The sequence below is a fragment of the Tupaia chinensis genome, unplaced genomic scaffold (assembly GCF_000334495.1).
Source record: "Tupaia chinensis unplaced genomic scaffold, TupChi_1.0 Scaffold000146_1, whole genome shotgun sequence".
Classification (NCBI taxonomy): domain Eukaryota; kingdom Metazoa; phylum Chordata; class Mammalia; order Scandentia; family Tupaiidae; genus Tupaia; species Tupaia belangeri.
Genome location: NW_006159616.1, coordinates 7,314,113 through 7,340,358, shown reverse-complemented (window position 1 = coordinate 7,340,358; position 26,246 = coordinate 7,314,113). Strand labels below are relative to the sequence as shown.

The following is a 26,246-nucleotide window of genomic DNA, read 5'->3' as shown; positions in this document are numbered from 1 at the left end:
AATCTCTTCTCCATTCTCCTCTTGGGATTCTGGGCATGCACGCACACACACCCGGCATAAGTCCCATGGGTCTGCAGCTGACTACATGGGAGTCCAGTGATGTAGCTGTTACGTTGCTGGTCCCTCCAATTGTTGTTTAAGTCAGTGAATGAGCAGATTAGTATGAGGTGCTTGGGAACTCTTCTTGGCACAGTGGGAAATTCTCAGTTAAGTATTTTCATGCTATCTTTTGGGTATCCAATAAGCCACTCTGATGTTTTTGTGAATTTTCCAAAATCATTGTACTCTTCACAATTTTTTTAAAAAAATTATTCATTTAATTTTATTTATCATTATTATTTTTAAATTTGCTACAGAGCATGTGTGCCCACCAGAGAAACAGAGAGAGAGAGAGAGAGAGAAAGTGAGAAAGCAAACCACCAGGTCCAAGACTTAAACTGTGGTTGGCCGTGTGGGAGTCCAGTGCCTTAACCAACACATCACCTACTGGCCCCTACTCTTGACATTATTTTCTCTTTGTACTAGGAGTTATGTAAGTTTGTCACTTCCTAACAAAGCAATATTTATTAAAACAGCCTTTTTCTAACTTCGAGGGACCTCTTTAGCTTGATATTCTGGGACTCGAAGAGCTAACCTTTGTACCTTCTTTCTGTCCAGTTATCGTTGTTATTATTATTATGATTATTAATAATTTTGCTATATATGCATGCTCGCTGGAGACAGACTCAGAGAGAGAGAGAGAGAGAGAGAGAGAGAGAGAGAGAGGAATCACTCCCCAGGGTGAATGGCCACGCTACAATTCTTTTTCTTCCATTCTCCTCCCAGGATTTTGGGCATGCACACACATATACCTGGTCTGTTTTTCAAGCCACTAGGACTCAAACCATGCAGCTGACCATGTGGGATCTAGCTGCCTTAGCCTCCATGCCACCTGCTGGCCCTCCCTTCATTATTTTGAAGGGATATTCATTATCTGTTATTTCTCCAATAATGCTTCACCTTTCTGGAGTAGAAAAAGGTAATTTCCTTTAGTCCTCTGTAGAAATACGTGAGTCAGCCATTAACCACATGGTCTGGAGAAGAGAATCAGGAAAGCTGAAATGGTGGTACCATGTCGTTCTGCTGAGCCTCCTGGTGAGGGGTCTTCATGTTGGCCTGACACTGAAGAGCCTGTGCTGCTTGGTCATTGGTGGATGTGCGGCCACTGCTGCCTATAAATGAATGATGGCAAGCCAAACTGGTGGGAAGAATGCCGTAGCTGCTAGAGGTCAGCATGGACTGCCAGCCCCTTGCTGCCCATAAGGACTTCCCAACTTGCAGATACTCTTGGGTATGCTTGTGAAATAATCAGGCTCATGAAGCTCAAGTTGATTGATAGATTCTCTGACTTCTGCCCCAGCTGTAAGAATGATCGATTTTAAGATGGGGACATCTGAGCCAACAGGTGGCATGGTGGTTAAGGTGCTGGATCCCACATAGCCAACTGTGCGGTTTGAGTCCCAGACAAGTTGGCTTAAAACCATGGTGGGCGCATGTGCATGTGTGCCCAAAATTCTGAAAGAATAGTGGAGAAGGGATTGCGGTGTGGCCATGCCCCATGGGATGTGATTTCTCACTCTCCCTTTATCTGTCTGTCTTTCTGTCTCTCTCTCTGGTGAGTGCATGTGCCCTATAGTAAAAAACAGAAGGAAAGAAAACAGGAATGGGGCCATCTTGGGATCAGCCAGGTGGCATGGTGGTTGGGACAGCTGGATCTCCATGTAGCTGACTATGCAGTTTGGGTCCCAGCTTGTGTGCTCATGCCCAGGGTTCCAAGAGGAAAGTAGGGATCAGCAGTTAGCATAATGGCTATGTCGTTGTACTCCCATATAGTTGACTGCGGTTTGAGTCCTGGACCCGGTGCTTAAACTCACACCGGATGCGTGTGCGTCTGTGCCCAAGATCCCGAGAGGAGAATGGAGGAGAAGGGATTGTGGTGTGGCCATTCCCCCTGGGGGGTGATTTCTCGCTTTCTGACTCTCTGTTTCTATCTTTCTGGTGAGCACATGCACCCTATAGCAAAATATCCTCTCAAAAAAAAGAGGGGGGTTGATGATGACATGTATAGTATTCTCAACTGGATTGGTCTGAGAAGTATTTCATGATGGGTAAAGTATTTTTACAAGCAAAATGAGAAATAGCAATTGACTGTTTCATAAAAATAATTAGAATAATAAAAATAATGATTGGGGAAAACAGAAAAGATATGGAATGTTGAAGTGGGGAGATTAATGTCTCTGTACTGACTGACATGCATGGCATTCCCTTTTGAAAAAACAAAAAAAAATAAAAAAAAAAAAAAAGAGGGGGGGAGTAGAAGAGAGGGGATTGTGGTGTGGCCAGCCTCCCTGGGGAGGAGTGATTTAAAAAAAAAAAAAAAGAAAAGAAAAAGAAAAAACATAATAAGATTTTTATTTATTTATTTATTTATTTATTTATTTATTTATTTTGACATAGGGCATATATGCTTGCCAGAGAAGAGAGAGAGAGAAGGAAAGGGAGAAATCACTCCCCAAGGGGGAATGGCCACATCATCCCTTCTCCCTTCGAGATTTTGGGCACACAAATACACACGTGCCTGGTGTGATTCTCAAGCTGCATGGTCAAGGACTCAAACCATGGTTAGCCATGTTGGAGCCCAGTCTTTAGCCACCATACCACCTACTGGCCCCGGGGACATCTTTTATATCTTCCTTCATGCCTTCCTCTGATCTCCTTCCCTTAGGCCAACCAGGATCTCCCAGCCGGAAGACAGCAGGCAACCCAATAATGTGATCAGACAGCCTTTGGGTCCTGATGGGTCACAAGGCTTCAAACAGCGCAGATAAATGCAGGCAGAAAAGGATGCCGCTGCTGCCACCGTCACCACCTCCTGGGTCGTCCGCCACGGGTTGCACTGCTGTGGCCTACAGCTGGACTTGAGCAGAGGGAACGACCTGACTTACTTGCACTGTGATCCCCCTTGCTCCGCCCACTGTGACCTTGAACCCCATGCACTGTGACCTCCCCCCTTCCCCCCTTCCCACTGTGATTGGCGCATCAACAAGGGCTGTCCCAAGTCAATGGAAAGGGAAACGGGGAGGATCAGGGGAGGGTTGGGGGGACTCACCAAGGACTCAGACTAGAGAGTCAGATAGTGCCACTTGGGGTAAAGCCAGTGCCAGCAATAACAGTTTATCATGCTCATTAATTTGGGATGAATGTCCTTACGTCAGGTTAAGAAGATAGTGCAAAGACAGAAGGCATCTTGGTGATGACAGCCCTCAACATGTCTGTCTCCTGAGTCACACTGCTTTAAAAGCTACATAATGATTTCAACAGTATCATAAAACACATCAGAGGAAATCAATAAATAAACTATGTAGTTGGCTAAGATGTGCTTAGTTGCATATCAGATGGTAAAAACCCTTGTAGATGCTTGTAGGTTTTGAAAGAAAAAACTGAGCATTTTTTTTTCTTTCTTTCTTTTTTTTTTTTTGGCCTGTAATTCACACCCTGCCAGAGCAGCTTTATGTATGTCTGTCAGCCACCCAGTAGAACCTAGAGAGACCCACAGGCAGCTGATTGGCACCTTGAATTGCTATGTTCACCACAAAGCCTGGCTCTGAATCCTTCTGTGTATCACTACACATGATGTTTGTCTACCCTAGCTACGAGACCCTCCTCTTCATTTGCTACTTGTGGTTGTCACCAAGCCACCAACTGCTATTCCTTACTTCCTCCTTCTTAACAGAATCCCATTGTGTCCAGGTCTCTCTTTTGGTCACATGGCTGTGTGTTTAGGGAAGGCAGGCTATATCTTCTACCCTAGGGATAGCTTAGGGTTAATCTAAGCTCCTACTTCTCAAATCATTTGACTCTCATCCAGATAACAAGAAATTCATTTTATATCATAGTTTATCCCATGTATAAGTAGTGAGATACGTGTATGTTGGTATTTATAGTTTTTCAATGGAAAAATTGGGGTTGGGAGCTACTTAATTTATTTCTTTAATTTCACTTTGTAATACAAGGTCTAAGCCAATCATTATTGTTCCATTCTCCTAGGTAGTGGTTGGTTTAGTCAGGGTATGTGATTAAAGTCTGGCCAATAAGAAGCTGAAGGACTCTTCTGAAGGGTTTGAATTACTAAACAAAGAAAGCAGCAGTTCCTCTCTGGCTGGATGTCTTACAGTATGAATAGGCTGCCTAAAACTGAAAAAGACCAACAAAGAAACTGAGCTGCAGATGACTCAGGGTAAGAAGAAACTACCTGGATCATGGTTGTGTCACTTAGTTCTCCAGCAATCCATTTCAGGAATTCTTATTGTGAGATAAATGTTTCCATTGTTTAAGCCAGTTCAATGGGAGTTTTCTGTTATTTATTTATTTATTTATTTATTTATTTATTTTGACATAGGGCATATATGCTTGCCAGAGAAGAGAGAGAGAGAAGGAAAGGGAGAAATCACTCCCCAAGGGGGAATGGCCACATCATCCCTTCTCCCTTCGAGATTTTGGGCACACAAATACACACGTGCCTGGTGTGATTCTCAAGCTGCATGGTCAAGGACTCAAACCATGGTTAGCCATGTTGGAGCCCAGTCTTTAGCCACCATACCACCTACTGGCCCCGGGGACATCTTTTATATCTTCCTTCATGCCTTCCTCTGATCTCCTTCCCTTAGGCCAACCAGGATCTCCCAGCCGGAAGACAGCAGGCAACCCAATAATGTGATCAGACAGCCTTTGGGTCCTGATGGGTCACAAGGCTTCAAACAGCGCAGATAAATGCAGGCAGAAAAGGATGCCGCTGCTGCCACCGTCACCACTTCCCGGGTCGTCCTCCATCGGTCGTGACCTCCCCCCTTCCCCCCTTCCCACTGTGATTGGCGCATCAACAAGGGCTGTCCCAAGTCAATGGAAAGGGAAACGGGGAGGATCAGGGGAGGGTTGGGGGGACTCACCAAGGACTCAGACTAGAGAGTCAGATAGTGCCACTTGGGGTAAAGCCAGTGCCAGCAATAACAGTTTATCATGCTCATTAATTTGGGATTTCAAAACACAGATGAGAACTCCCGCCCACCCACCCCCAAGTGCATGTCTTCATCACTTAAAAAGTAAGTTCCATTTGAAAATATCCTTTCTTTTTTTTTTTTTCTCTTCCTATTTTTGTTTGTTTATACAAATACTGATTTGCAAGGAAAAAAGTGCATGGGAAGGGTTTTAGCAGTTAAATGAATTTTTAATTGAGAAAGGGTAGTTTGGTAGTCTACTTAAAAATGTTTCTGGAAAATTCACTAGAAACATTAACCAATAGGATTTTGGTGAGCTTAGCTTCTGTGTTTCTACTGCCGCCCAGAAAGGGAGCAGGGCTCTGCAGCCCCCAGGACAGATGAGCACCCCATGCCTATACCTCCCTCCCCCAGCTACGTCCCAGGGAATCTTGGCCCTGCCTGGAGACTGGGCTAGTGCTATAGGCTCAGAGAGCCTGGGGAGGGTGTCAACCCCACCTCTAGTATTTTGGGAGATAGGGAAAGTGAAAACACTTCCCCTTCCCATACCCCTCAGGGTGGTTCCATACCAGCCAGGCCTACTACTTCCAAAAGAGCAGGGAGTGAGACTACACTCCTGGGCTTTGAAGTAAGGGATGTGAGACTTGTTCAGTATTTCGCAGTCAGGACAAGGAAGACCAGGAGCAAGTGTGCGCTCCAGGACTCCCCAGCCTTCTGCTTGATGTGGTCAGTGATGGGTGGATCTTCCCAATCCAGCAAGGCTTGAACCCTTAAGTGTCTGCGGTGCTCCTTTTCTGTTGATCGCCCCAACTCAGTAATTATGCCTGATACATTGCCCATGGGAAATCACACAGGGAGCAGACCATTCTGAACAGAGTTGGGAAAAGAAGAGCTTTGATCTGTAAAGATTGATGACAGACGGTTCCCCGTAGGCCTAGCTACCCTCATCCCTTTTTCCAGAGCAAGTCCTTGGAATGAAGGCAGTTTTTCCTATGTCCCTGGAGCCTGGAATTTTGCTCTGGCTCCTTAAGATGGAAGAGGGCAGCTTCCTAGAGCAGCTCTGTGTGTGCAGCCTGGCTCTCAGGCTTTCTGGTCTCTTCTGTAGCACTGCGCCTTATCCCTCACAGCATCCCCTCTCCTGAGCAGCAGATGAGTTTGAGTGGTTATAGTGTGGTTTTGCAGTTGAGGCAGCTTATGGTGGCCAAGGTGGCAGGGCGGTTTTGCTGGCTTTTTCCACCTTTGGTTTGCCTGGCTCTCATCCCTGCCCTAAGGGAATGGTGGGTCAGGCCCAGCAAGCCATGTCTCATTCCATCTTCCCCTTAGGAGCTGCCATTTGAGTGGGCAGCTAGCCCGCAGCACAGCTGCATACTTGTGTGAGCCTGGAATTGCCCACGAGCAGAGCTGGAGCAGAGCCTCAGACAGTAGGAGGGGAGGCCTCCAGGAGTGGAGGAGGAAGAACGTTGGCTGCTATCCTTATAGTCCACTGCCCTGACCAAGTACCCATGTTCTAGTCGTCCAGTGTCCATCCCTCAAGGGATCGCAGTTTCTGGCCCTAGGTGAGACTGTCCTTTCAGTTGGAGAAGGGTGCAGAAGCAGTCCAGGTGGGAAGGCCAGAAGTGCTGGTTGCTCAGCCGTTGGGACCACCTGTGCATGCCCCGCCACCCGCAGTGGGAGCCAAAGGGAAGGCTGTCTGTGGGTGTCTGCAGATTGAGGATGTGGCAGGGACTGTGCTCCCACCTCCCTCCGGCCAAAGATGGGGCTCTGCCCACTGTGTGCCTGTCACCACCCACCAGCAGTCATGCCCTTGGCTACCCAGATGGAGCGGTGGCAGGCAAAACTTACAAAAAAAGAAAAGAAAAGAGGAAACTGTATTGTGTTGGGGGGAGGTGGGAGGGGAGAAGGGAAAATGGTTTGGATTTTATGTTTTTTTTTTTTTTTTGTAGTTGTCTGTAACTTTCCTTAAGTGCTTTTTTTTTTTTTTTTTCTTTTTTTTTTTTAAGGAAATTCTGGGGCCAGCATGTGGTATGGTGGTTAAAGCGCTGGACTCTTTCATGGCTAAATACAGTCTGAGTCCCAGACCTGGCAATTTGTTTTTCTACTCTGTTTTTTTTTTTTTTTTTTTTTTTTTTTTTTTTTGTAGTTGTCTGTTTCTTTCCTTAAGTGCTTTTTTTTTTTTTTTTCCTTCTTTAAAAGTAAGTTGCAGGCTGTGGCTTAGAAAACTTTCCCGGGGGATGGGGGCAGAAACCTGAGGCTGCTGCCTCTTCATCTGCCATTGTGGTACTGTCCCCTTCCCCCAGCTCCTCCCCAATCCCAAGAGCCAGGCCTCAGACCTTCCAGCTAACCGCTTCCCATGAGCCACTACTCTGATGTCAGCCTATAACCAAAGGAGCTGGGGGTCCTGGCCTGGTGACCAGCCCTTTTCAGCCCACTCAATCAGGGTGCTCCCCACCTGCAGGCAGGAGGCAACACCCTATCTGCTACCATCAGCCCCTTCCAGAGCCTACCTGCCCCGCCCAACCCTGCCCTGCCCAGCCCAGCCATACCCTGCTCTGCCCCATCTGGGGGTGCTCTGCTCAGGGATGGGCCGGCAGGGCTGCCCCCAGCCTCCCTGGTAAACAGAGACTCAAGAAACCTCTGGGGTCTTGTTTTCTAGTCGTGTGATCCCAGGGGTGCACATGGGCCCCTTGGGTGTCTGAACAGAAGGGCATGGGAGAGAGGGCCGCACCCCGCAGTCTTGCTCTGCTGGTGTAGCGGGCAGCTGCCCACCCCAACCCCACCCCGCATCGCGGGCTCCTGTGTCGGCAGATTAAGCATTTTATAAATTGTATTTTAAATACATGTTTTAAACTTGTCAGATCCTTGTCCTCATTTCAGTCCCTGGCCTCCTAACTCCTTAACCCTGGGGAGCTACCTCTGCTCAGTTCCGTAGGGTGAGTGGTACGTGGGCTGAGGGGTAAGGACCCACTCCTTAGCCTCTGAAGGAGGGAGAATCTTGGGCCCTAAGGTTCTATGGAAGAGGACATGGCTGAAGCTGCCTCCTGTGCTTCCCAAGGGCCTGCCACCTCAGGGGCAAGGTCTTTCCCAGATACTTCCCTTATGTCCACACCCCTTAGAGGATTCCTGCCTTTGTGGGGTTCTCAGTCTAGAGGAGGAGAGGCCCAAGTCTGTGTTTTGAGTGTACCCAGGTCACCTGCAGCAGGAACCCCAGCCCTGGACAGGGCTTTGAGGTAAGTCCTGCCTCAAGGCCTCTCAAACCCTGTGTACTCGAGAGCTGACATAGAGGGCGAAACCTGGAACCTTCTGTGGCACCTGACACAGAGGCTGAGGTTCTTGGTGTTTATTGGCTTACCAGGCCCCAAAGGCGAACTCCAGCAGCAGCCCTTGCCTGGTGACCCATGTGTGTGCAGGCCTCAGGCAGATGCCTAGTCAGGACTCCAGCCGTCAGTGCATTCGTGCTGGCACGGAGCTGAGCCACTTTTTGCCATCAGAGCTGTTTTCCCTGGGGAGGGGGGTGGGACAGATGGGTGGGAAACACTTGCCCTCTTCTCTCAGTCCTGCCAGGGTATGAGCCACCCCTGTGTGTCCAGGGAGAGAACAGGTCTCCCCTCAGAGTGATGGAGCCAGCAGCCTAGTTTAAGGGTGCTCCCCTCCACCCACCTGCTAATCTGCTGCTCCTCCTAAGGAACCAGATTTGAGCAGAGAAGTTGAGAGCTCAACTCTGCATGGGGAGTGGGGGTGGTGGTGCCAATCTGAGAAGACAGTAGGTACCACACTGAAGCTTGGGGACAGGAAGGCAGGAAAACTGGCTTCAGTAAAGTGGTCTGCTTGGTACACAGACCCTCAACAAAGATTAGTCTCTTTTCCTTCTACCCTTTCTCCCTTTTTCCTTCCAGACCTCGTCTCTTAGAAGGATCGATTCCCCAGGTGTTGGGCCAGAGTCCTCTTAAGGAAGAAGGCTGATGGTCCTGGGCTAGGGTAATTGCTCTCCGGGCACTCACCTGCTTCCTTGAGGTCCTGGCTGGAAGAAGCGGCTACGGATGTCGGGGCCCAGGCTGGCGGGAGGACACTGATCCAGCACGTAGTGGTTGCCCTGCTTCCGACGGACCATCTTCTTGTCCAGCTGAGGACAGAGTGGGATGCAGGGCACCTGGGCGTAAGGGCTCTGCAGGTTGGTGGCTGGTGAAGGATAGGAGGGGTGGTGCTTCAGAGCATGCCTATCCTGGGGAGACGGGCAGACCCAGACAAGATCCTGACTTCGCTGTCGAGTGAGCTGATGGTTTAGCAAGTCACCTAACCTCTAAGCCTCTGAGCTGGAGGTGACAGTGGTATCCACCTCACAGAGTTGGTGATGAAGACTAAAGGGATGATACCTGTAAAGCACTCAGCTGAATGCTGAACACAGAATAAGGGCTAATAGCTTCAAAGGAGCAGGTGCAAAACTGACTATCTCACCACATGGCACACAGTAGGAGCCAGTAAATGGAACTTGGGTAAGAGAGGCAGCCTTGCCCAGTGGGAAGACCACTTTTAGGAGGGTGGTCAGGCTTGGGTGTATCTGGGACCACTTGGGCAAGTTCTTTAAACTCTCAGTTTCATTTCTCTCATCTGTAAAAGGGTAAAATATGCAATAGTAAGGATTAACTTTTAGCGCATCTGCAGAGAATCTAGCACAGTGGCTGGCCCCAGTGGGTGCTTAGCAGACAGGGTGCTAGGATCCCTAATCTCCAGTTGCTCCCTTCTCAGTCCTGGCTCTTGGGACCCATCTGTGCCCAGGGTAATGTAGAAAAGTCCAGTTTGGAAGGTCGTCATAGGATAGAATGTGAGGTGGTGCTTATCAGCCCATTTACTGATGCACACTGGCCCACAATGCGAAGCAGGCCTCTCAGCTCCAGGCAGTTGATTTGGGAAGTGATTCCAGGAAACGGGTATGAACAGTGGAGGAACCAGTACAAAGGTCTTCTGCTGTGAGTCTGGCTGTGTGGGTGCCTGGGGAAAGGAGGCCAGGTGGGGAGGAAAACAGAACCCCCACCCCAGGCCTGCCCTGGGCCCAAGGCCCTCACCATAGTTCTGCGGCTTTAGCCGGTTCAGGATCCTGAAGACCCTTCGTTCTGAGATTTCCAGTTCTGTATGCTGAAGGTTGTAGTGAAGCTTCTTCCGTGACCGCAGCTGGCCAATGGCTGATTCCATCTCTCTGACCCTGTAGGTGCCTTCCTTCAGCTTCTTCTGGTAGTAACTAGGGAGGCAGTGGCAGCCCAGCTAAGCCGGGCTCTTTCATCCCCCCCAGTTTTCCTGATCCCCTGTTCTGTCTGGCCAGTTCTGGAGCAGGAACACAAGCCCAGGAGCTGGAAGTCTAGGGTTCTAGTCTTACCTCTGCCCTTCCGTGACCACAGCCAAGTTGCTGCCCTGCTCTGGGCCTCAGGACCCCTCTATAAGGTGGTAGAAAATGGTTATCTCTATCCTGTCACTGCAAGCTACTTGACATCTCTGAGTTTCAGGTTCCCTTTGAGTGCAAAAGGATCACAGAGTCCCCATGAATGACTCAGCACAGTATCTGGTACATAGAAGGAACTTAGTACCTGTTACCTATGATTTTTATTATTGACAGTTTTACTTAAAGGTGTAAATGCTTTGTAAATCAGCTGTGTAGTTAACTCCTACTCATCTTCCAACTTTCAGCTTAAGAGCCATCTTCTCTAGAAACTTCTTCACGTATACACACACACACACACACACACACACACACACACGCTCAGCTACTGCTGCAAGTCACCTTATAACCTGCACTACCATCTTAATCCACAAACCCACTTGATCCTCTTTCTCCTCCTTCTCTTTCTCCTTCCTTTACCTTAAAAAAAATTTTTTTTTTTTTTATAAAGTTTTGCTACAGGGCTTGTGCACTTGCCAGAGAGAGAGGGAAAGTGAGAAATCATCCCCTGGGGGGATGGCCATGTTGCAATCCCTTCTTCTCCTCTTGAGATTTTAGGCACATATACCCAGTGTGATTTTATTTTATTTTTTTAAGAATTATTTTATTTGTTTATTTAGTTATTATTTTACCAGAGAGGGACAGAGTGAGAGAGAGGAAGTGAGAAAGCAAGGCGCCAGGTCTGGGACTTGAACCATAGTTGGCCATGTGGGAGTCCAGTGGCCTTAACCACCATGCCACCTGCTGGCCCCACCCAGTGTGAGTTTCAAGGTTTCAGATCTGGGACTTGAATCATGCAGTTGGCCATGTGGGATCCAGGTTGCCTTAACCTCCATGCCACCTTGGCCCTTCTTTTTCTTTTTTTAATTTAATTGCCAGAGGACGTGTACACTTTTGAGAGAGGGAGAAAGGTAACTCTTAGTTATAGGTGGTCACCCCACAATCCTGTCTCCCTTTCTCCATCATGGTGTTTGGGCATGCACACATGCAGCAAGGTGGCAAGAGGGGTGAGAGCCTGATGTGTGAGAGAGGGTAGAGATGGGGGCAGCAGGAGGGCAGGGTCAGATCCTCCAGGGCTTTGGAGGCAGGGGGCTGGGGGCACATTGCTACTCCGAATGTGTGCCCCTTTCTCAGTCACAGTCTTTAAGGGAAGTGTTTGCTCTCCACCTCCTCTCTTCTCCATCCTACAGGCTTGCATTCACTTGTTGCTGGTAAGTTGGTTTAGGATTGACCTAGGAATGGTGGAACAATACAGTGCCTGGGCAGCTCTTTCTCCTTGTCTCCTTCCTCCAGACGGTCAATATAAGAGAAATGAGCTCCTGCCTTGTTTGGACTACAGGATATTCAGGTCTGTTCCTTAGCTAATATAGCAGTTGAGAGTTCTGTACCCAGCTAAACTATTAAGTAAGCATAATAAACATGTTTGCAGACATACAGAATTTAAAGCATTTTTCCTCTTATGCATCCTTTCTCAAGAAGCTACTAGAGGATATGGTCTTTCAAAATGAGGACATAGGGGCCAGCAGGTGGACTGATGGTTAAGGTGCTGGACTCCCATATAGCCAACTGTGGTTCAAGTCCTGGACCTGGCGGTTTGCTTTCTTACCTCTCCCCTCTCTGTCTGATGATCATATATGCCCTGTAGCAAATTAAATAATAATGATGATAAATAAAATTAAATATATATATTTTTAAATGAAGGCACAAACAAAAGAAAAGGAAGATGTACATACAGAAAATGGAGCTAACCCAGGAAAGAGGCAAAGGTAAAGGAAGATGGTGAAAGGAGACCCCACAGGGCAATCCTATTTAGAATGGATCACTGTAGTTTAAAAGATTGGAATTTTGAGGGCTAGAATCAATGTAGCTGATACTAAATTACTGCATTTATATCTCAGAAAAACTAGAAACAAGCTGTGGAAACGTGTGCCACACTTTTATTAAAAAAAGAAAAAAAGGCAGCAAACCAAGAAAGAGATCCAGAAAATGGAGAATCCACATCCAAGGAAGAAGACTTCTTAGGATGTAGCAGAATTCCAGGATGACAGCCCTGCATCACGCCTAGAAAGCAGTTATTCAAAAGAAGGGCAGGATTATTTATAATGAGCCTGTCAGAAAAAGAAAGTAGCAAAGTGCAAAAAGATTATCAATGAGTGCAAAACATAAAAGTCAAGCCAATTGTAAGCTTACAAGAAAGAAGTTAAAAAGAAGTGAAACTAAACTGCTCAGCTCCTAAAATGCTCAGCTATAAATAATTGCATAGCCATAATAATAACCCCAAATACTGATTTAGTCAAAAATGATAGAATGGGAAGGAAGCATCTCAGAATAGTTGAGTCAGCTAAATCCTAGTCCACCAAAACAGGAAGTCAAGAGAGAAAAAGTCTTAACTCACTACAAAATATTTTAGTATATGTATATTATTCAGAAGTAAGGAAAAAATTCAAAGTGTTTTTCCTCTGGAAAGAGGATTTCAGGAGTGGGGTGGACTGCAAGTATTCGTTATGAAGCTTTTTGGACTTAAACTTTTTTTTGAATGGTTTTTGCTATAGGGCATGTGCACTCACCATAGAGAGACAGAGAGACAGAAAGTGAGAAATCACTCCCTAGGAGGGGATGGCTACGCCACAATCCCTTCTGACATGGCAATCCCCCCTGGGGAGTGATTTCTCGCTTTCTGTCTCTGTCTTTCCGGCGAGCACATGCACCCTATGGCAAAAACCGCTTCCCTCCCCCCCCCAAGAAAAAAAAGAAAAGAAAGATAAATTCCTTCAGATTGAACTAAGGAAACATGACAATACAGTGCAGCATGGGCAAGTGAACTAGAGGGAAGAACAACACACACATAGATGACAAAGCTGTAAAAGACATTGGTGGGCCAATTGAAAAATACTGAAATAAGGGCTGTGGATCAGATAATATAGTATTATCAGTGTTAAATTTCCCAATATTGATTAAGACACCATAAATAATGTAAGAAAATATATGCTGAAATATTCAGGTGCAAGGGGACACATTGTAATCAGCCTACTCTTAAATGGTTGAAACAAACCGTACATGTGAGGGAATATGAATGTTGAAGTATTTGAAGCATCTTTCTAACTATTGGTTTTTTTTTTTTTTTGGAGAGGTTTTTGCTATAGTGTGCGTGCACTTGCCAGACAGACAGAGAGAGAGAGAGAGAGAGAAAGCGAGAAATCATCCCCCAGGGGGCATGGCCACGCCACAATCCCTTCTCCTCTCAGGATCCTGGGCACGCACGCACACCCGCCCGGCGTGAGTTTAAGCCACTGGGACTCGAACCGCGGTCGACTATGTGGGAGTCCAGCGACCTAGCCATTACACTAACTGCTGGTCCCAACTATTGGTAATTTTGAGAAAGATAACTCAAGTTCATATAAGTTTTTTTTTCCCCTTTTACAAGTAAGTTTACCCTAATAGAACATAACTTACAGAGAGCTTTAAGATTACTAGGAATATTATATGACTATATGACAATACATTTGAAAAATAGAAAATAGATGAATTCCTAGGAAAATGTAAATTACCAAAGCTGACTCAAGAACTAGGAAACCTAAGTAGTTATGTAACTGTTAAAGAAACGGAATCAATAACTTAAACTCTTCCCACATGGGATCTGGTTGTGGATGGAGTAACTGGTAGCAGGCTTAATTCTATGAATGCTTATGTCCCTCTTGATTTTTTTTTTTTCAATTTAACTTTATTTATTTATTTATTTATTGCGAAGTTTTTGCTATAAGGCGTGTGAGCTCACCAGAAAGACAGAGAGAGAGAAAGTGAGAAATCACCCCCAAGGCATGCCACTATCCCTTCTCCTCCATTCTGCTCTCACAATCTTGGGCAAAACACACACACACGCCCAGTGTGAGTTTTAAGCCACTGGGTCTGGGACTTGAACCGCAGTTGACTACATGGGAGTCCAGCGACATAACCATTACGCCAACTGCTGGTCCCAATTTACTTGGATATTTTAATTTGACCATAGAGGAACAGAGAGAGAGCGAGAGAGAGAGAGAGAAAGGAAGCCACCAGGTCTGGGACTCAAACTGCAGTCGAACACGTGTGAGTCCAGTGTCCTTAAACACCGTACCACCTACCAGCCCTCCCCTTGATTTTTTTATGATGAAATTCTAGCTCGTAAGGTGATAATATTTGGGATAGGGCTGTTGAGACGTGATTCGGTCATGATGATGGAGCCCTTATGAATGGGATTAGTGCCTTAATAAAAGAGATCGCAGAGAGATTCCTTGTCCCTTTCATCATATGAAGACACAGTGAGAGGTGCTGACTGTGAACCAGAAGGTGGGTTTTTAACAGACAGCGAGTTTGTGCCTTCATCTTAGCCTTCCTAGCCTCTCAAACTGAGAAATAAATGCCCATTCTTTATAAGCACCCAGTCTGGTATTTTGTTTTTGTAGCCCAATTGGATTAAGACATCTTACCACAAATAACCATAATTGAGTAAAACATACGAGGAAACTTTTGGCATTAGATTAATCAGAGACCATGTTCCCTAAGAGAAGAACTCAGAAGGTAAATTCTCCAATTACTTTGGCTCTCTGCCTGGAAATAGTTTCCAAATATGGTACAGCAAGCTAGAGTCAAACTAGAGCACTGGATGGGCCAGACGGTGATCTAGAGGTAAAATGCGATGATGCTCTGGGGTAATCCCACGTGGTGTAAATCTAGAGACCTCACTGAGTGCACCAGGCACACATGTGCCCATGGTCTGGGACTGGCTGAAGGCTGTCACCCCATTGGGAGAACCTTCTCTTTTTCTCTTTCTTTCCTTCCTCCTTCCTTCCTTCCTTCCTTCCTTCCTTCCTTCCTTCCTTCCTTCCTTCCGCCATAGGACATGTGCGCTTGCTGGAGATAGTGGGAAAGTGAGAAATCATCTCCCAAGGGGATGGCCACACCACAATCCCTTCTCTCCCATTCTCCTCTCAGCATTTCAGGCACATAAGCACATGCGCCCAGTCTGAGTTTCAAGCCACTGGATCTGGGACTCAAATCATGGTTGGCCATGTAGGAGTCCAGCACCTTCACCACCACACCACCTGATGGCCGCGCGCTCTTTCAGTCAAACTAAAGTAGAGCACTAGAGTCTTACTGAACTGATAAGGAAGAGACCAGAGTTCAGGGAAGCTAAAGAGGCTGGAATCTGGGTGTTGGGATCAAAAAGGAGAAAGCTATGCCCAAAGGATAAAGGGAGGACAAAAGACTGAAGATCTCTGTAGATCTTCAGAACAGAGATACTATAAATTAATAGAGCCCCAATTCTTCCACAGTAGAGAGACCTCAATTATGTATCAGTAATACTCCATAGTATCCAATCGAGATACCAGAAAAGCTGCATCTAAGGAGTGAGGACAATACCCTAGAGCAGGAGTTGGCAAACTTCGCTGAAGGAACAGATTGTTTCTGGCATTGCAGGCTATGAGGTCTCTAGTTAGGCTCTGCTACTGTGGCATGAAATAATCCACAGGTGATATGTAAATGAATGGGCGTGTCCTGGGGGGCATCTATATGTGCTGGGCAATCTGGGCTGGCTGAGACGGGAGTGGATCATTGTGCAAAGACCCTGTGAGGGGTGTCTCGCTCCCCTGTCTCCTGAAATAAACTTTTAAAAAGTTAAAAGGGGGATCAGCAGTTAGCATAATGGCTATGTCGCTGGACTCCCACATAGTCGACCGTGGTTCGAGTCCCAGACCCGGTGGCTTAAACTCATGCCGGGCGGGTGTGCATGCGTGCCCAAGATCCCGAGAGGAGAATGGAGGAGAAGGGATTGCGGTGTGGCCTTCTCCCCGGGGGGTGATTTCTCACATTCTGTCTCTCTGTCTCTCTCTCTCTCTCTCTGTCTGGTGAACGCACGCGCCCTGTAGCAAAAACCTCTTAAAAAAAAAGTAAAAAGGACCAGCAGGTGGCATGGCTGGCTGGATCCCATGTGGCCAATTGTGTGGTTTGAGTCTTAAACCTGGTAGCTCTAAAATCATGCTGGTGGGGGCCAGCAGGTGGTGTGGTGGTTAAGGGCGTTGGACTCCCACAGGGCCGACCGTGGTTCAAGTCATGGACCTAGTGGCTTGTTTTCTCACTTTCTTTCTCTCTCTCAGTCCCTCTGTGGTCAAATTTAAATAAGTAAATAAATAAAGTCAAATAATTCTTTTTTTTTGGAGAGGTTTTTGCTATTAGGTGTGTGCGCTCGCCAGACAGACAGAGACAGAGAGACAGAGAGCGAGAAATCACTCCCCAGGGAGGATGGCCACGCCGCAATCCCTTCTCCTCCATTCTCCTCTCGGGATCTTGGGCACGCACACACACGTGCCCGGCGTGAGTTTAAGCTACCGGGTCCAGGACTCGAACTGCAGTCAACTATGTGGGAGTCCAGCGACATAGCCATTAACGCTAACTGCTGGTCCCAATAAAATAATTCTTTCAAAAAATTTTATTCAACGTTATTTATTTATTTTCATGTGACCAGACAGGGACAGAGTGAGAGAGAGGGAAAGTGAGGAAGCAAGCTACCGGGTCCATGACTTGAACCACAGTCAACCATGTGGACGGTCAGCCATGTGGGAGTCCAGCGCCCTTAATCACCATGCCACCTGCTGGCCCCGGAATAAAATGATTTAAAAAGAAAGAAAATCACACTGGGCACGTATGTATGCATTCCCAAAATCACAAGAGGGGAACAGGGGAGAAGGGATTGTGGCATGGTCATCTACTGGGGGGGATTCTCAGTTTCTTTCTCTCTAGTGAGTATATGCGCCCTATAGCAAACTAAAAGAAAAAGTTAAAAATTATGGAAAACTTGACAATGAAGTATTCAGAAATACAAATAGAAGTGAGTGTGAAACAAAGCATCCACCAGAATGACTAAAGTAAAAGGAAACTGACGATGCTAAAGCTGCACAAGATGTGAAGCGACTGGCGTGCTCATATGTTATTGGTGGGAGTATTAAAGGGTATGACCATTTGGGAAAAGTTCTGGCAGTTTCTTTTATATATTTTTAAAAGAATTATTTTATTTAACTTTATTTATTTATTTATTTTAAATTTGACAGAGCAAGAGAGAGAGAGAGAAGTCGCTCATGAAAGAAAATGAAATTTTAAATTGAAGTAAGAATGGTAATTAGAACAAAACAAAGACAAGCATGCTGGTGCCATTCTGGGTAAGGTTTTTGTTTTGTTTCTTTTTCTTTTTTTTTTTTTAAGAATTATTTATGGGGGCCAGCAGGTAGTGTGGTGGTTAAGGTGCTGGACACTCCCACATGGCCGACCACAGTTCAAGTCCTGGACCTGGTGGCTTACTTCCTCTCTCTCTCTCCCTCTCTGTCTCTCTCTGGTCAAATTAAAAAATAAATGAATGAATAAATAAATAATTTTTAAAAAGAATTATTTATTTAATTTTATATGTTATTTTTTTATTTGACCACCAGCGAGAGAGAGACAGGGAAAGCGAGAAAGCAAGCCACCAAGTCCGGGACTTGAACCATGGTCGGCCATGTGAGAATCCAGTGACCTTAACCACCACACCACCTGCCAGCCCCTCTTCCTTTTTTTTCTTTAATTGTCAGAATGAGTGCACGCACCAGAGAGAAACAGAGAAGGAGAATGCACATCCACAATTGGGTATGGTCAAGCAGCGATCCTGTCTCCATTTCTCCATCCTGTTTAAATTTTGGGCATGCATGCACACACACTGAGTGTGTTTCTCAAGCCACCAGATCCAAGATTCAAACTGTGGTTGGCCACATGGCATCTAGCCATGTTAACCATGACACCACAGGCTGACCCCGGCAGTTTCTTATAACTAAGCACAGATACTCTGGCAACTGCACTCATGGGTATTTACCCAAGAAAAACAATATATATCCACAAAACGAAGTGTGCAGAAATGTTAATAGCAGCTTTATGTATTACAACAACAAAACTGGGAGCAGCCCATGTCTGTCAACAAGAGAATGAACAAACAGCTTGTGTATTTCTACAGTGGAATACTACTCAAAAAAAAAAAAAAGGGGGGAATATGGGTGAATCTCAAAAACAAAACATGGTGAGAGAGAGACTAGACAAGAAGACTATTTCCTTTTACATGAAGTCATAAAAGAGGCAAAACCATTCTTCGGTAGAAAAAATTAGAGGAGTGGGAACCAGCAGTTAGCGTAATGGCTATGTCGCTGGACTCCCATGTAGTCGACCGCGGTTCGCATCCCGGACCCGGTGGCTTAAAACACGCCAGGCGCGTGTGCGTGCGTGCCCAAGATCTGAAGAGGAGAATGGACGAGAAGGGATTGCGGCGTGACCATCCCCCTTGGGGGGGTGATTTCTCGCTTTCTGTCTTTCTCTCTGGCGAGCCCATGCACCCTATAGTGAAAACCTCTCAAAAAAAAAAAAAAAATTAGAGAAGTGATTGCCTCTGGAGGGGTTGGAAACCTCTCAAAAAAAAAAAAAAATTAGAGAAGTGATTGCCTCTGGAGGGGTTGGTTCAGAGATCAAACTGGGAAGGGACCTGAGGGCAAAGTTCTTTATATCTTTTTAAAGTTTTTGCCATAGGGTACTTGCACTCACCAGAGCGAGAGATAGTGAGAGGGAGAGGGAGAAAACACCCCTTGGGATGGATGGTCAAGCTACAATCCCTTCTCCTCCAGTCTCCTGGGATTATGGGCATGTACACACATGGGCCCAGCATGATTTTCAAGCCACTGGGTCTAGGACTTGAACTAGGATCAGCCTTGTGGGAGTCCATCATCTTAACCATTGCATCACCTGCTAGCCCCCAAGTTCTTTATATCTTGATAGGGGTTCAGACTGCCTGGGTGTGTGCATCTGTTGAGACTTACACAATATGTGATGGTTAGTTTTATGGGCCAGCTGAGCTGGACCACTGGGTGCCCAGGTACTTGGCTACACATTATTCTGGTATATCTATCTGTGGGGGTGTTTCTAGATGAGATTAGCATGTGACTGACTCACGGTAGACTGAGTAAAGCAGATTGATCTCTGAGAGTGGATGGGTCTCATACAATCCCCGGAAGCCCTGAATAGAACAAAAAGGCTAAAGGAGAAATAGTGCCCGCCCTGCCTGTCTTTGCACTGGACAGTGATCTCCTGCCTTTGGAGTCAGCCTCAAACTGGAACTTCCACTATTGACTCTCCTGAGTCTCAGGCCTTCACACTGAATTGGAACTACGTCACGGGCTCTTTGGATTTCTGGTTTGCTGACTGCACATCCTAGAACTTCTTAGCCTCCATAACTGTGTGAGTGTTTCTTATAATAAATCTATTTATATGTCGTTTTCATTCTGTTTCTCTGAAGAACTCAGAGTAACCTACATCGGTGCACTTAAGATTTGTGCATTTCACTGAATGTGAATTATACCTCAAAAGGTGAAAAAAGGGAACCAGCAGTTAGCGTAATGGCTATGTCATTGGACTCCCACATAGTCGACCGCGGTTTGCGTCCCGGACCCGGTGGCTTAAAACTCACACCGGGCGCGTGTGCGAACGTGCCCAAGATCCCGAGAGGAGAATGGAGGAGAAGGGATTGCGGCGTGACCATCCCCCCTGGGGGGTGATTTCTCGCTTTCTGTCTCTATGTCTCTCTCTGTCTGGCGAGCGCACGCGCCCTATAGCGAAAAACCTCTCCAAAAAAAAAGGTGAAAAAAGAGGGCCAGCAGGTGGCATGGTGGTTAAGGTGCAGGACTCCCACATGACTGACCACGGTTTGAGTCCTGGACCTGATGGCTTGCTTTCTCTCTCTGAGCGCATACCTACCAGAAAGAGAGGGAGAAAGCACTCACCATGAAGTGTGGCCATGCTGCAATCCCTTTTCCTCTTTCTCCACCCCATCGAGATTCCGGGTACACATATACATGCACCTGATAGGTTTTTCCAGCCGCCTGGACAGAGATTTAAACTGATTGGCCACGTGGGATCTGGCTTCCTATGTTTAGGGCTTGTCCACTGTTTTAAGGGACCAGCCCAAAAGCTGACATCTATTTTCTTTTCCTTTCTTTCCTTCCTGTCTTTCTTCTTTTCAAAAATTATTATCCATTCTCAGGGACCAGTGAGTGGCGTGGTGGTTAAGGCACTGGACACTTCCATATGGCTGACCACAGTTCAAGTCCCAGACCTGGTGGCTTGCTTTTTCACTTTCCCTTTCTCTCTCTCTCTCTCTCTGGTCAAAATAAGTGAATGAATAAATTAAATAATTATTTTTAAAAAATGATTATCCATTCTCCAGGGATTTTTTTTTTTTTTGGAGAGATTTTCACTGTAGGGCGCGTGTGCTCGCCAGACAGACAGAGAGAGACATAGAGACAAAGCGAGAAATCCCCCCCCCCAGGGGGGATGGTCACGCCGCAATCCCTTCTCCTCCATTCTCCTCTCGGGATCTTGGGCACGCACGCACACGCGCCCGGCGTGAGTTTTAAGCCACCAGGTCTGGGACACGAACCGCGGTCGACTACATGGGAGTCCAGCGACATAGCCATTACGCTAACTGCTGGTTCCCCATTCTCCAGGGATTTTGAGCACACATGCACACACCCCTGGCACATCATGCCACTGAGTCGGGGATTCAAACCACACAGTCCGTTGTGTGTAATCCAGTAGTCTTAATCACCATGCTACCAGATGACCCAAAGCTAGCATTTCTTGAGCAACAAGTATCAAAATATGTTCATTTCAAAGACAAGAAATAAAGGCTAGTGTTCCTCTGAAGCGCAAGAACCTGGAACTTCTATTTGGAGGTGAGCTGGGCCATTCTGCCTTCGCTCTACGCTTCTGTCCCTGGGATGTTCATGTTGTTTTCACCTGTGACCATCTCTCCCTTGGATGAATCACTACCTACCCTCACCTGCCCTGCAGGCACTAGGAGGCCCTTGTGTCCTCTGGCACCAGGTAATCCATCCAGTCTGTTTTCTGGGATTGCTCTGTGGGTACTGCAGGGAGGAAGTCCATTGTGCCGAGTTGCTGAGCTGGCACAATGTGGGTAGGAGGCTCCCAGGTTCACCCTTCCCACTGTGCGGAGAGCCTAGGTGAGCTCGAAGCCAGTGCACAGGGGTAGACAAAGGAGAGAGAAGGCCTTACTGACATTCAGCGTCCTGAATCCAGCCATTCCTGAAGCCCTGACCAGTTATTAGAGACAATGTGTTCCTCATTTGCTTAAGCCAGTCTTACCCAGACTTCCTTTACTATGACTGAGAGACTTAACTACCAGAGTTCTTCAGCTGCCAAAACATTAGGTGCTATAGCCCTCCTCCCCCAGCAAGCCAGCCCTACTCACTTCGTGATTTCCTCTAAGGCTGCTTCCGGTAAGGCCAGCATCTCCACCAGCAGGGACAGGATCTCAAAGAGCAGAGTGTGGGGGTTCTGGGGAGCCATGTCTGCCAGGGTGTTCTGTTCTGGGAACATGGGATGGTGTCTGCCATTAACATTCAGGGTGGCCCTGAATGCCCACCATCCCTGCAAGCCTCCTGGCTCCTCCAGATCTGAATGCCCTGGGCTCATTTCTGCTCACCTACAGAGCAGAAGAAGCGCCTGGTATCTGTCATCACAGCCAAGAAGTCTCTGAAGTCCACGTGACCATCTCCTGTGGAGGCCAAAGGAGTAACGGTGTGGGCAGGGGCCTTCTCCAGTGGGCCTGGGCATTGCTAATGTAGGGCACACAGGGACGTAGACGGTGAAAATGAAAACCTGGGGGCAGCGGTGGGTTCAGCCCCCAGCTACCCACTTACTATGCCTGTGACTTTGACAGCCTCTTAATCCCATTAAGCTTTAATTTTCTCATCTGTAGGGTGAGGATATTCCTAACACCTCGCAGGAGACAGAATGAGAGCCAAGGCGCTTAGAATAGGGCATGCACATGTGTGCTCGCTGGATGCCAGCAGCTGCTATGATTGTGTGTGCTGGGCACTGCACGAGAACCCCACCCACAAGAAGCCCACCTTGGCCTTCGAGGCCTTGCAGCACCTGCTTATCGCCTGTCCCCAGCCTCAGCCTGTGCTGTTTCCTGGCACTAACCAGCGTTCCTGCCTCGGGCCACATTCTCCTCTGCTCAGGGTCCTTGCACGTGTTCCTTCCTCTTCCTAGGTTTCTCCCCCTCACCCTCCAACTCCTACTAAGTACGCATCCTATGGACGCTTCCACCTAACCATCCATTGTGAGATTCAGGCCAGGTCAGGTCAGATCCCATATCAAACACTCCCGTAATCCCCCTGTACTTCAGCCACAGGAAATGGAGGCTTTAATGGCAATTCTGGGAGGCAGGGACCGCTCTTTTGTTGTACATTGTATCTCACAGGGCCTACTACGGGTAGGTATTGATAGATGATCTCTGAACTACTTGACGAATGGTGTCTCGTCTTAAAAAACCCACATGGAGGCGCTAAATACTCTATCCCTGTGTCACTGATGAGACCTGTGGCACAGAGGAAAGAGGTTCCTGCTTAGGGGCACAACTGGGGACAGGAAGGCAGTCTTTGGCTTCTGTGTGAGGACCCACCTTAATGCAGTAGTGGAGGGGACAGAGTCATAACACCTGGTGGTCAGGAGCCCAGTCCCCACAAAGCCCTGCTGACCCCGGGCCTCACACAGTTTTTTTTTTTTTTTTTGGAGAGGTTTTCGCCACAGGGTGTGTGTGCTCACCAGACAGAGACAGACATAGAGACAAAAAGCAAGAAATCACCCCCCAGGGAGGATGGTCACGCCGCAATCCCTTCTCCTCCATTCTCCTCTCGGGATCTTGGGCACACACGCACATGCGCCCAGCGTGAGTTTTAGGCCATCGGGTCCGGGACACGAACCGTGGTCGACTACATGGGAATCCAGCGACATAGCCATTATGCTAACTGCTGATTCCTCTCACACAGTTTTTTAATCCAGCCACGCCAAACCACGTATGAGTCCCCTCACCCTGCACTCTCTTCCCTTAATCGAGACTATTACTGCAACTACTAATTCCTGCTTAGTTTCTCACAGCCTGGCCCAGGCAACACTTCCTCCAGGAAGCCTTCCTTCTTGTCTCCTTGCAAGTCACTTTAGTCCTGTCTCTGTTGGATTTCTTGCCTAATGGCGGTAACTGCTGTTTCTGTGAGCCCCTCGTGGCCAGGGTCTCCTGTTTTATAGCTCCCGCTATCCTTGATGCCTTGCACAGGGACAGGCTCCCAGTAGACAGTAAGTATTTGTTGGATGGGGAACACTAGCAGCTCACGTCTCCTGGGTACGTTCTGTGTGCCAGGCACTGTGCTACATGCTTTGCCTGAATTGCCTAATCTTACCTTTACAGCAGGCCAGTGACATAGGTGCTATTACCAGCCCCATTGTACAGATGGAGAAGCTGAGGGTTAGTGAACGTCTTGTCCAAGGTCATGTAGCTCATGAAATGAATGACCAAGTTATTGATGAAGCGTGCATGGGATCCTGAAGATTGGGGATCCCTGAGATTCCCCTACTTGAGGTCAAGAGGTAGAACTTGGCCATCTCTGGGTCCCCAGAAGTTGGCACTGAATAAGAGCTTAGGGAGCATTAACTCCTGGAGGTAGGGCCAGCTACATAATCTGTGGGGAAATGAAAAGGCAGGATGGCACCCTTGTTCAAATGTTAAGAATTTCCAGGGACCAGCAGATGGTGTAATGGTTACGTTGCTGGACTCACATGTAGTCGACTGCAGTTCAAGTCCTGGCCCCAGGGGCTTAAATCTGACACCGGGCACGTGTGTGTGCATGCCCAAAATCCCAAGAAGAGAATGGAGAAGAAGGGATTATGGCGTGGCCATCCCCCCGGGGATGTTTTTTTGCTGTTTCTCTGTCTGTCTCTGTCTCTCCAGCGAGCACACGTGGCCTATAGCAAAAATCTCTCAAAAGTAAAAATGCCCAGATGTTTAAGGATTTCCAGACTGTGATAGCAGAACATCGAACCCAGCACAGGATTCCTTGAGCACAGCTCCGGGTAGCTGCACACATCACACCGTAAAGCCAGCCCTCGGGGGCTCAGAGTGAAGCTCCCACTCACCGTCCACGTCGGCACTCATCAGAGCGTCCTCCACCTGGGCTGGTGTCACAGAGAAGCCCACCAGGAGCAGGATATTCTCCAGGCTCTGAGCGTCCACCTCTCCGGGGCCATCGAAGATCTCGAAGTAGATGCGGAAGGCTGTTGGGGGGCATGGGGTGACCTCAGGGTGGGAGTGTTTCTTGGGAGATGTTGTCACCCTCCCCGGCATGACTGGGTAGAGGACAAAGCTACCTGAAAAGTACCACAAAGTGTGAAAGAGAAAGTGGAGGGGATGCGTCCCCGCCACTCTGGCCACTCTACTCCAAGGTTGGGCTAAGGGTCCTGCGGGCATGGTGGGAACTCGGCTAACAGCAGCCTCCTCTTCACAGCAGGAGCGCCCACTTCAGACCACCCTACTGTAAGTCGGGCACAGGGCCACGCTCTTTATCGTCATGTCCTTGTTTAGTCACATCCGCAGCAGAGTAGAACGCTCATGGCCTTTGTCAAGACGGGGAGACAGGCCTGCTCAGAGACTGGCCGGCCGGACGAGTCGCCCTGACTCCGTCCGCGCCTTTGGCTTGGTGTCTGCAGTTGCTTGTTTGGATGGCCTGATGGAATTGCTCCAGTGATCCGGACCACGGAGGACAGGAAGGGTGCTGAGCAAGCCCAGAGCAGCCCCTCTCCTAGTCAGAACGAGCGGGGTCGGCTTTCTCCGCCCACAGCCGGGGAAGGTCAGAGTCAACACAGCCAGCAACTGGCTCTGCCCCGCAGTGAGCCGGATGGCTGTTACCAGCTGGATTTTGTCTCCCTGAAATCTGGAGGTTGAAGCCCCCCGCAAAATGTGACTATATTTGGAGACAGCTTTAAAGGATTAAGTTAAAATGAATCCAGTAGGAGGGGTCCTCATCTAAGAGTGATGTCCTCACGGAAACGAACTCTGGACAGAGAGACCCAGGGATGCGGCGCCGAGGCGAGGCCGACGAGTGGCAAGGCAGCTGCAATCTGAAGTTAAGGCGAGGCGCCTCAGGAGATGCCAGCCCTGATGGCCCCCTCGTCTGGGACCTCCGGCCTCCCCAACTACGAGAAAATAAGTGTGTCGCTTCAGCCATGGAGCCATGGCACGTCATTACGGCAGCCCGAGGTAGCTGGAAGTCACCACGGGCAAGTCACTGCACTGAGCCTCACGTTCCTTCTCTGTGAGGTGGATACAGCAGGGCTCGCCTTCCTGGGGCTGAGTATCAGCTCAATGCCTGGCACATCACAAACCCGGAGTCTCTAAGTCCCTGCCAGAGGAGCTGGAATGTGGGGAAGAGACAGGGCTGGGGTTAGGGTGGGGGTAAGTGGTGACGTGCAGGCTTGGGCAAGCATGCTACAAAAGGAGGAGACCAGAGCCACTCTCAAAAGCAGATGCCATAATTCGAAACACACGGTGGCTTGGGCCATCAGAGCAAAGTAGTCCCCTTTCTGCTCACCAGTTAAGTCAGAGTGGTGTGTTGTCCTTGAGCTCTGAGTAGGCGAGGCCCTTGGAAAAGCGAATCTCAATGCTCAATGGAGTGACCCCTCAAAGCTTTGAGGGGTCACAGGGAGCCAGTGAGAGCCTTCAGCGAAGGCAGAGGGGCTGCACTGGATGAGAGGGCCACAGACTGAGGGGAGGAGAGGGTTGGGAGGAGGATGAACTCCCATTCTTCTAGGGCTGGGGATGCTGTAGCTTGGAGTGAGCGCTGATCGGCTGAGCAGGCGACCTCCACAGCCCATGGGATATGGCAGGAATG

At 48.0% G+C, this 26,246-nt stretch overlaps 2 protein-coding genes across 2 annotated transcripts in view; one reads left to right on the top strand and one right to left on the bottom strand.

Annotated features, from left to right (window-relative positions):
* Positions 1–3,230, top strand: part of SZRD1 (SUZ RNA binding domain containing 1) — a 26,598-nt gene extending 23,368 nt beyond the window's left edge. Inside the window, exon 5 of the mRNA XM_006145237.3 lies at positions 2,765–3,230. Within this exon, the coding sequence (XP_006145299.1) occupies positions 2,765–2,867 (103 nt within the window). The 3' untranslated portion in view covers positions 2,868–3,230. The remainder of the gene's footprint in view (positions 1–2,764) is intronic.
* A 3,967-nt stretch (positions 3,231–7,197) lies between these two features.
* The window catches only part of SPATA21 (spermatogenesis associated 21), a 44,466-nt gene continuing 25,417 nt past the window's right edge, over positions 7,198–26,246 (bottom strand). The window contains exons 10-15 of the mRNA XM_027770671.1: positions 24,496–24,633; positions 22,004–22,075; positions 21,770–21,887; positions 10,094–10,266; positions 9,032–9,209; positions 7,198–8,532 (exon numbers count right to left, since the gene is read on the bottom strand). Coding sequence (XP_027626472.1) covers positions 8,475–8,532; positions 9,032–9,209; positions 10,094–10,266; positions 21,770–21,887; positions 22,004–22,075; positions 24,496–24,633 — 737 coding nt within the window. The 3' untranslated portion in view covers positions 7,198–8,474. The remainder of the gene's footprint in view (positions 8,533–9,031; positions 9,210–10,093; positions 10,267–21,769; positions 21,888–22,003; positions 22,076–24,495; positions 24,634–26,246) is intronic.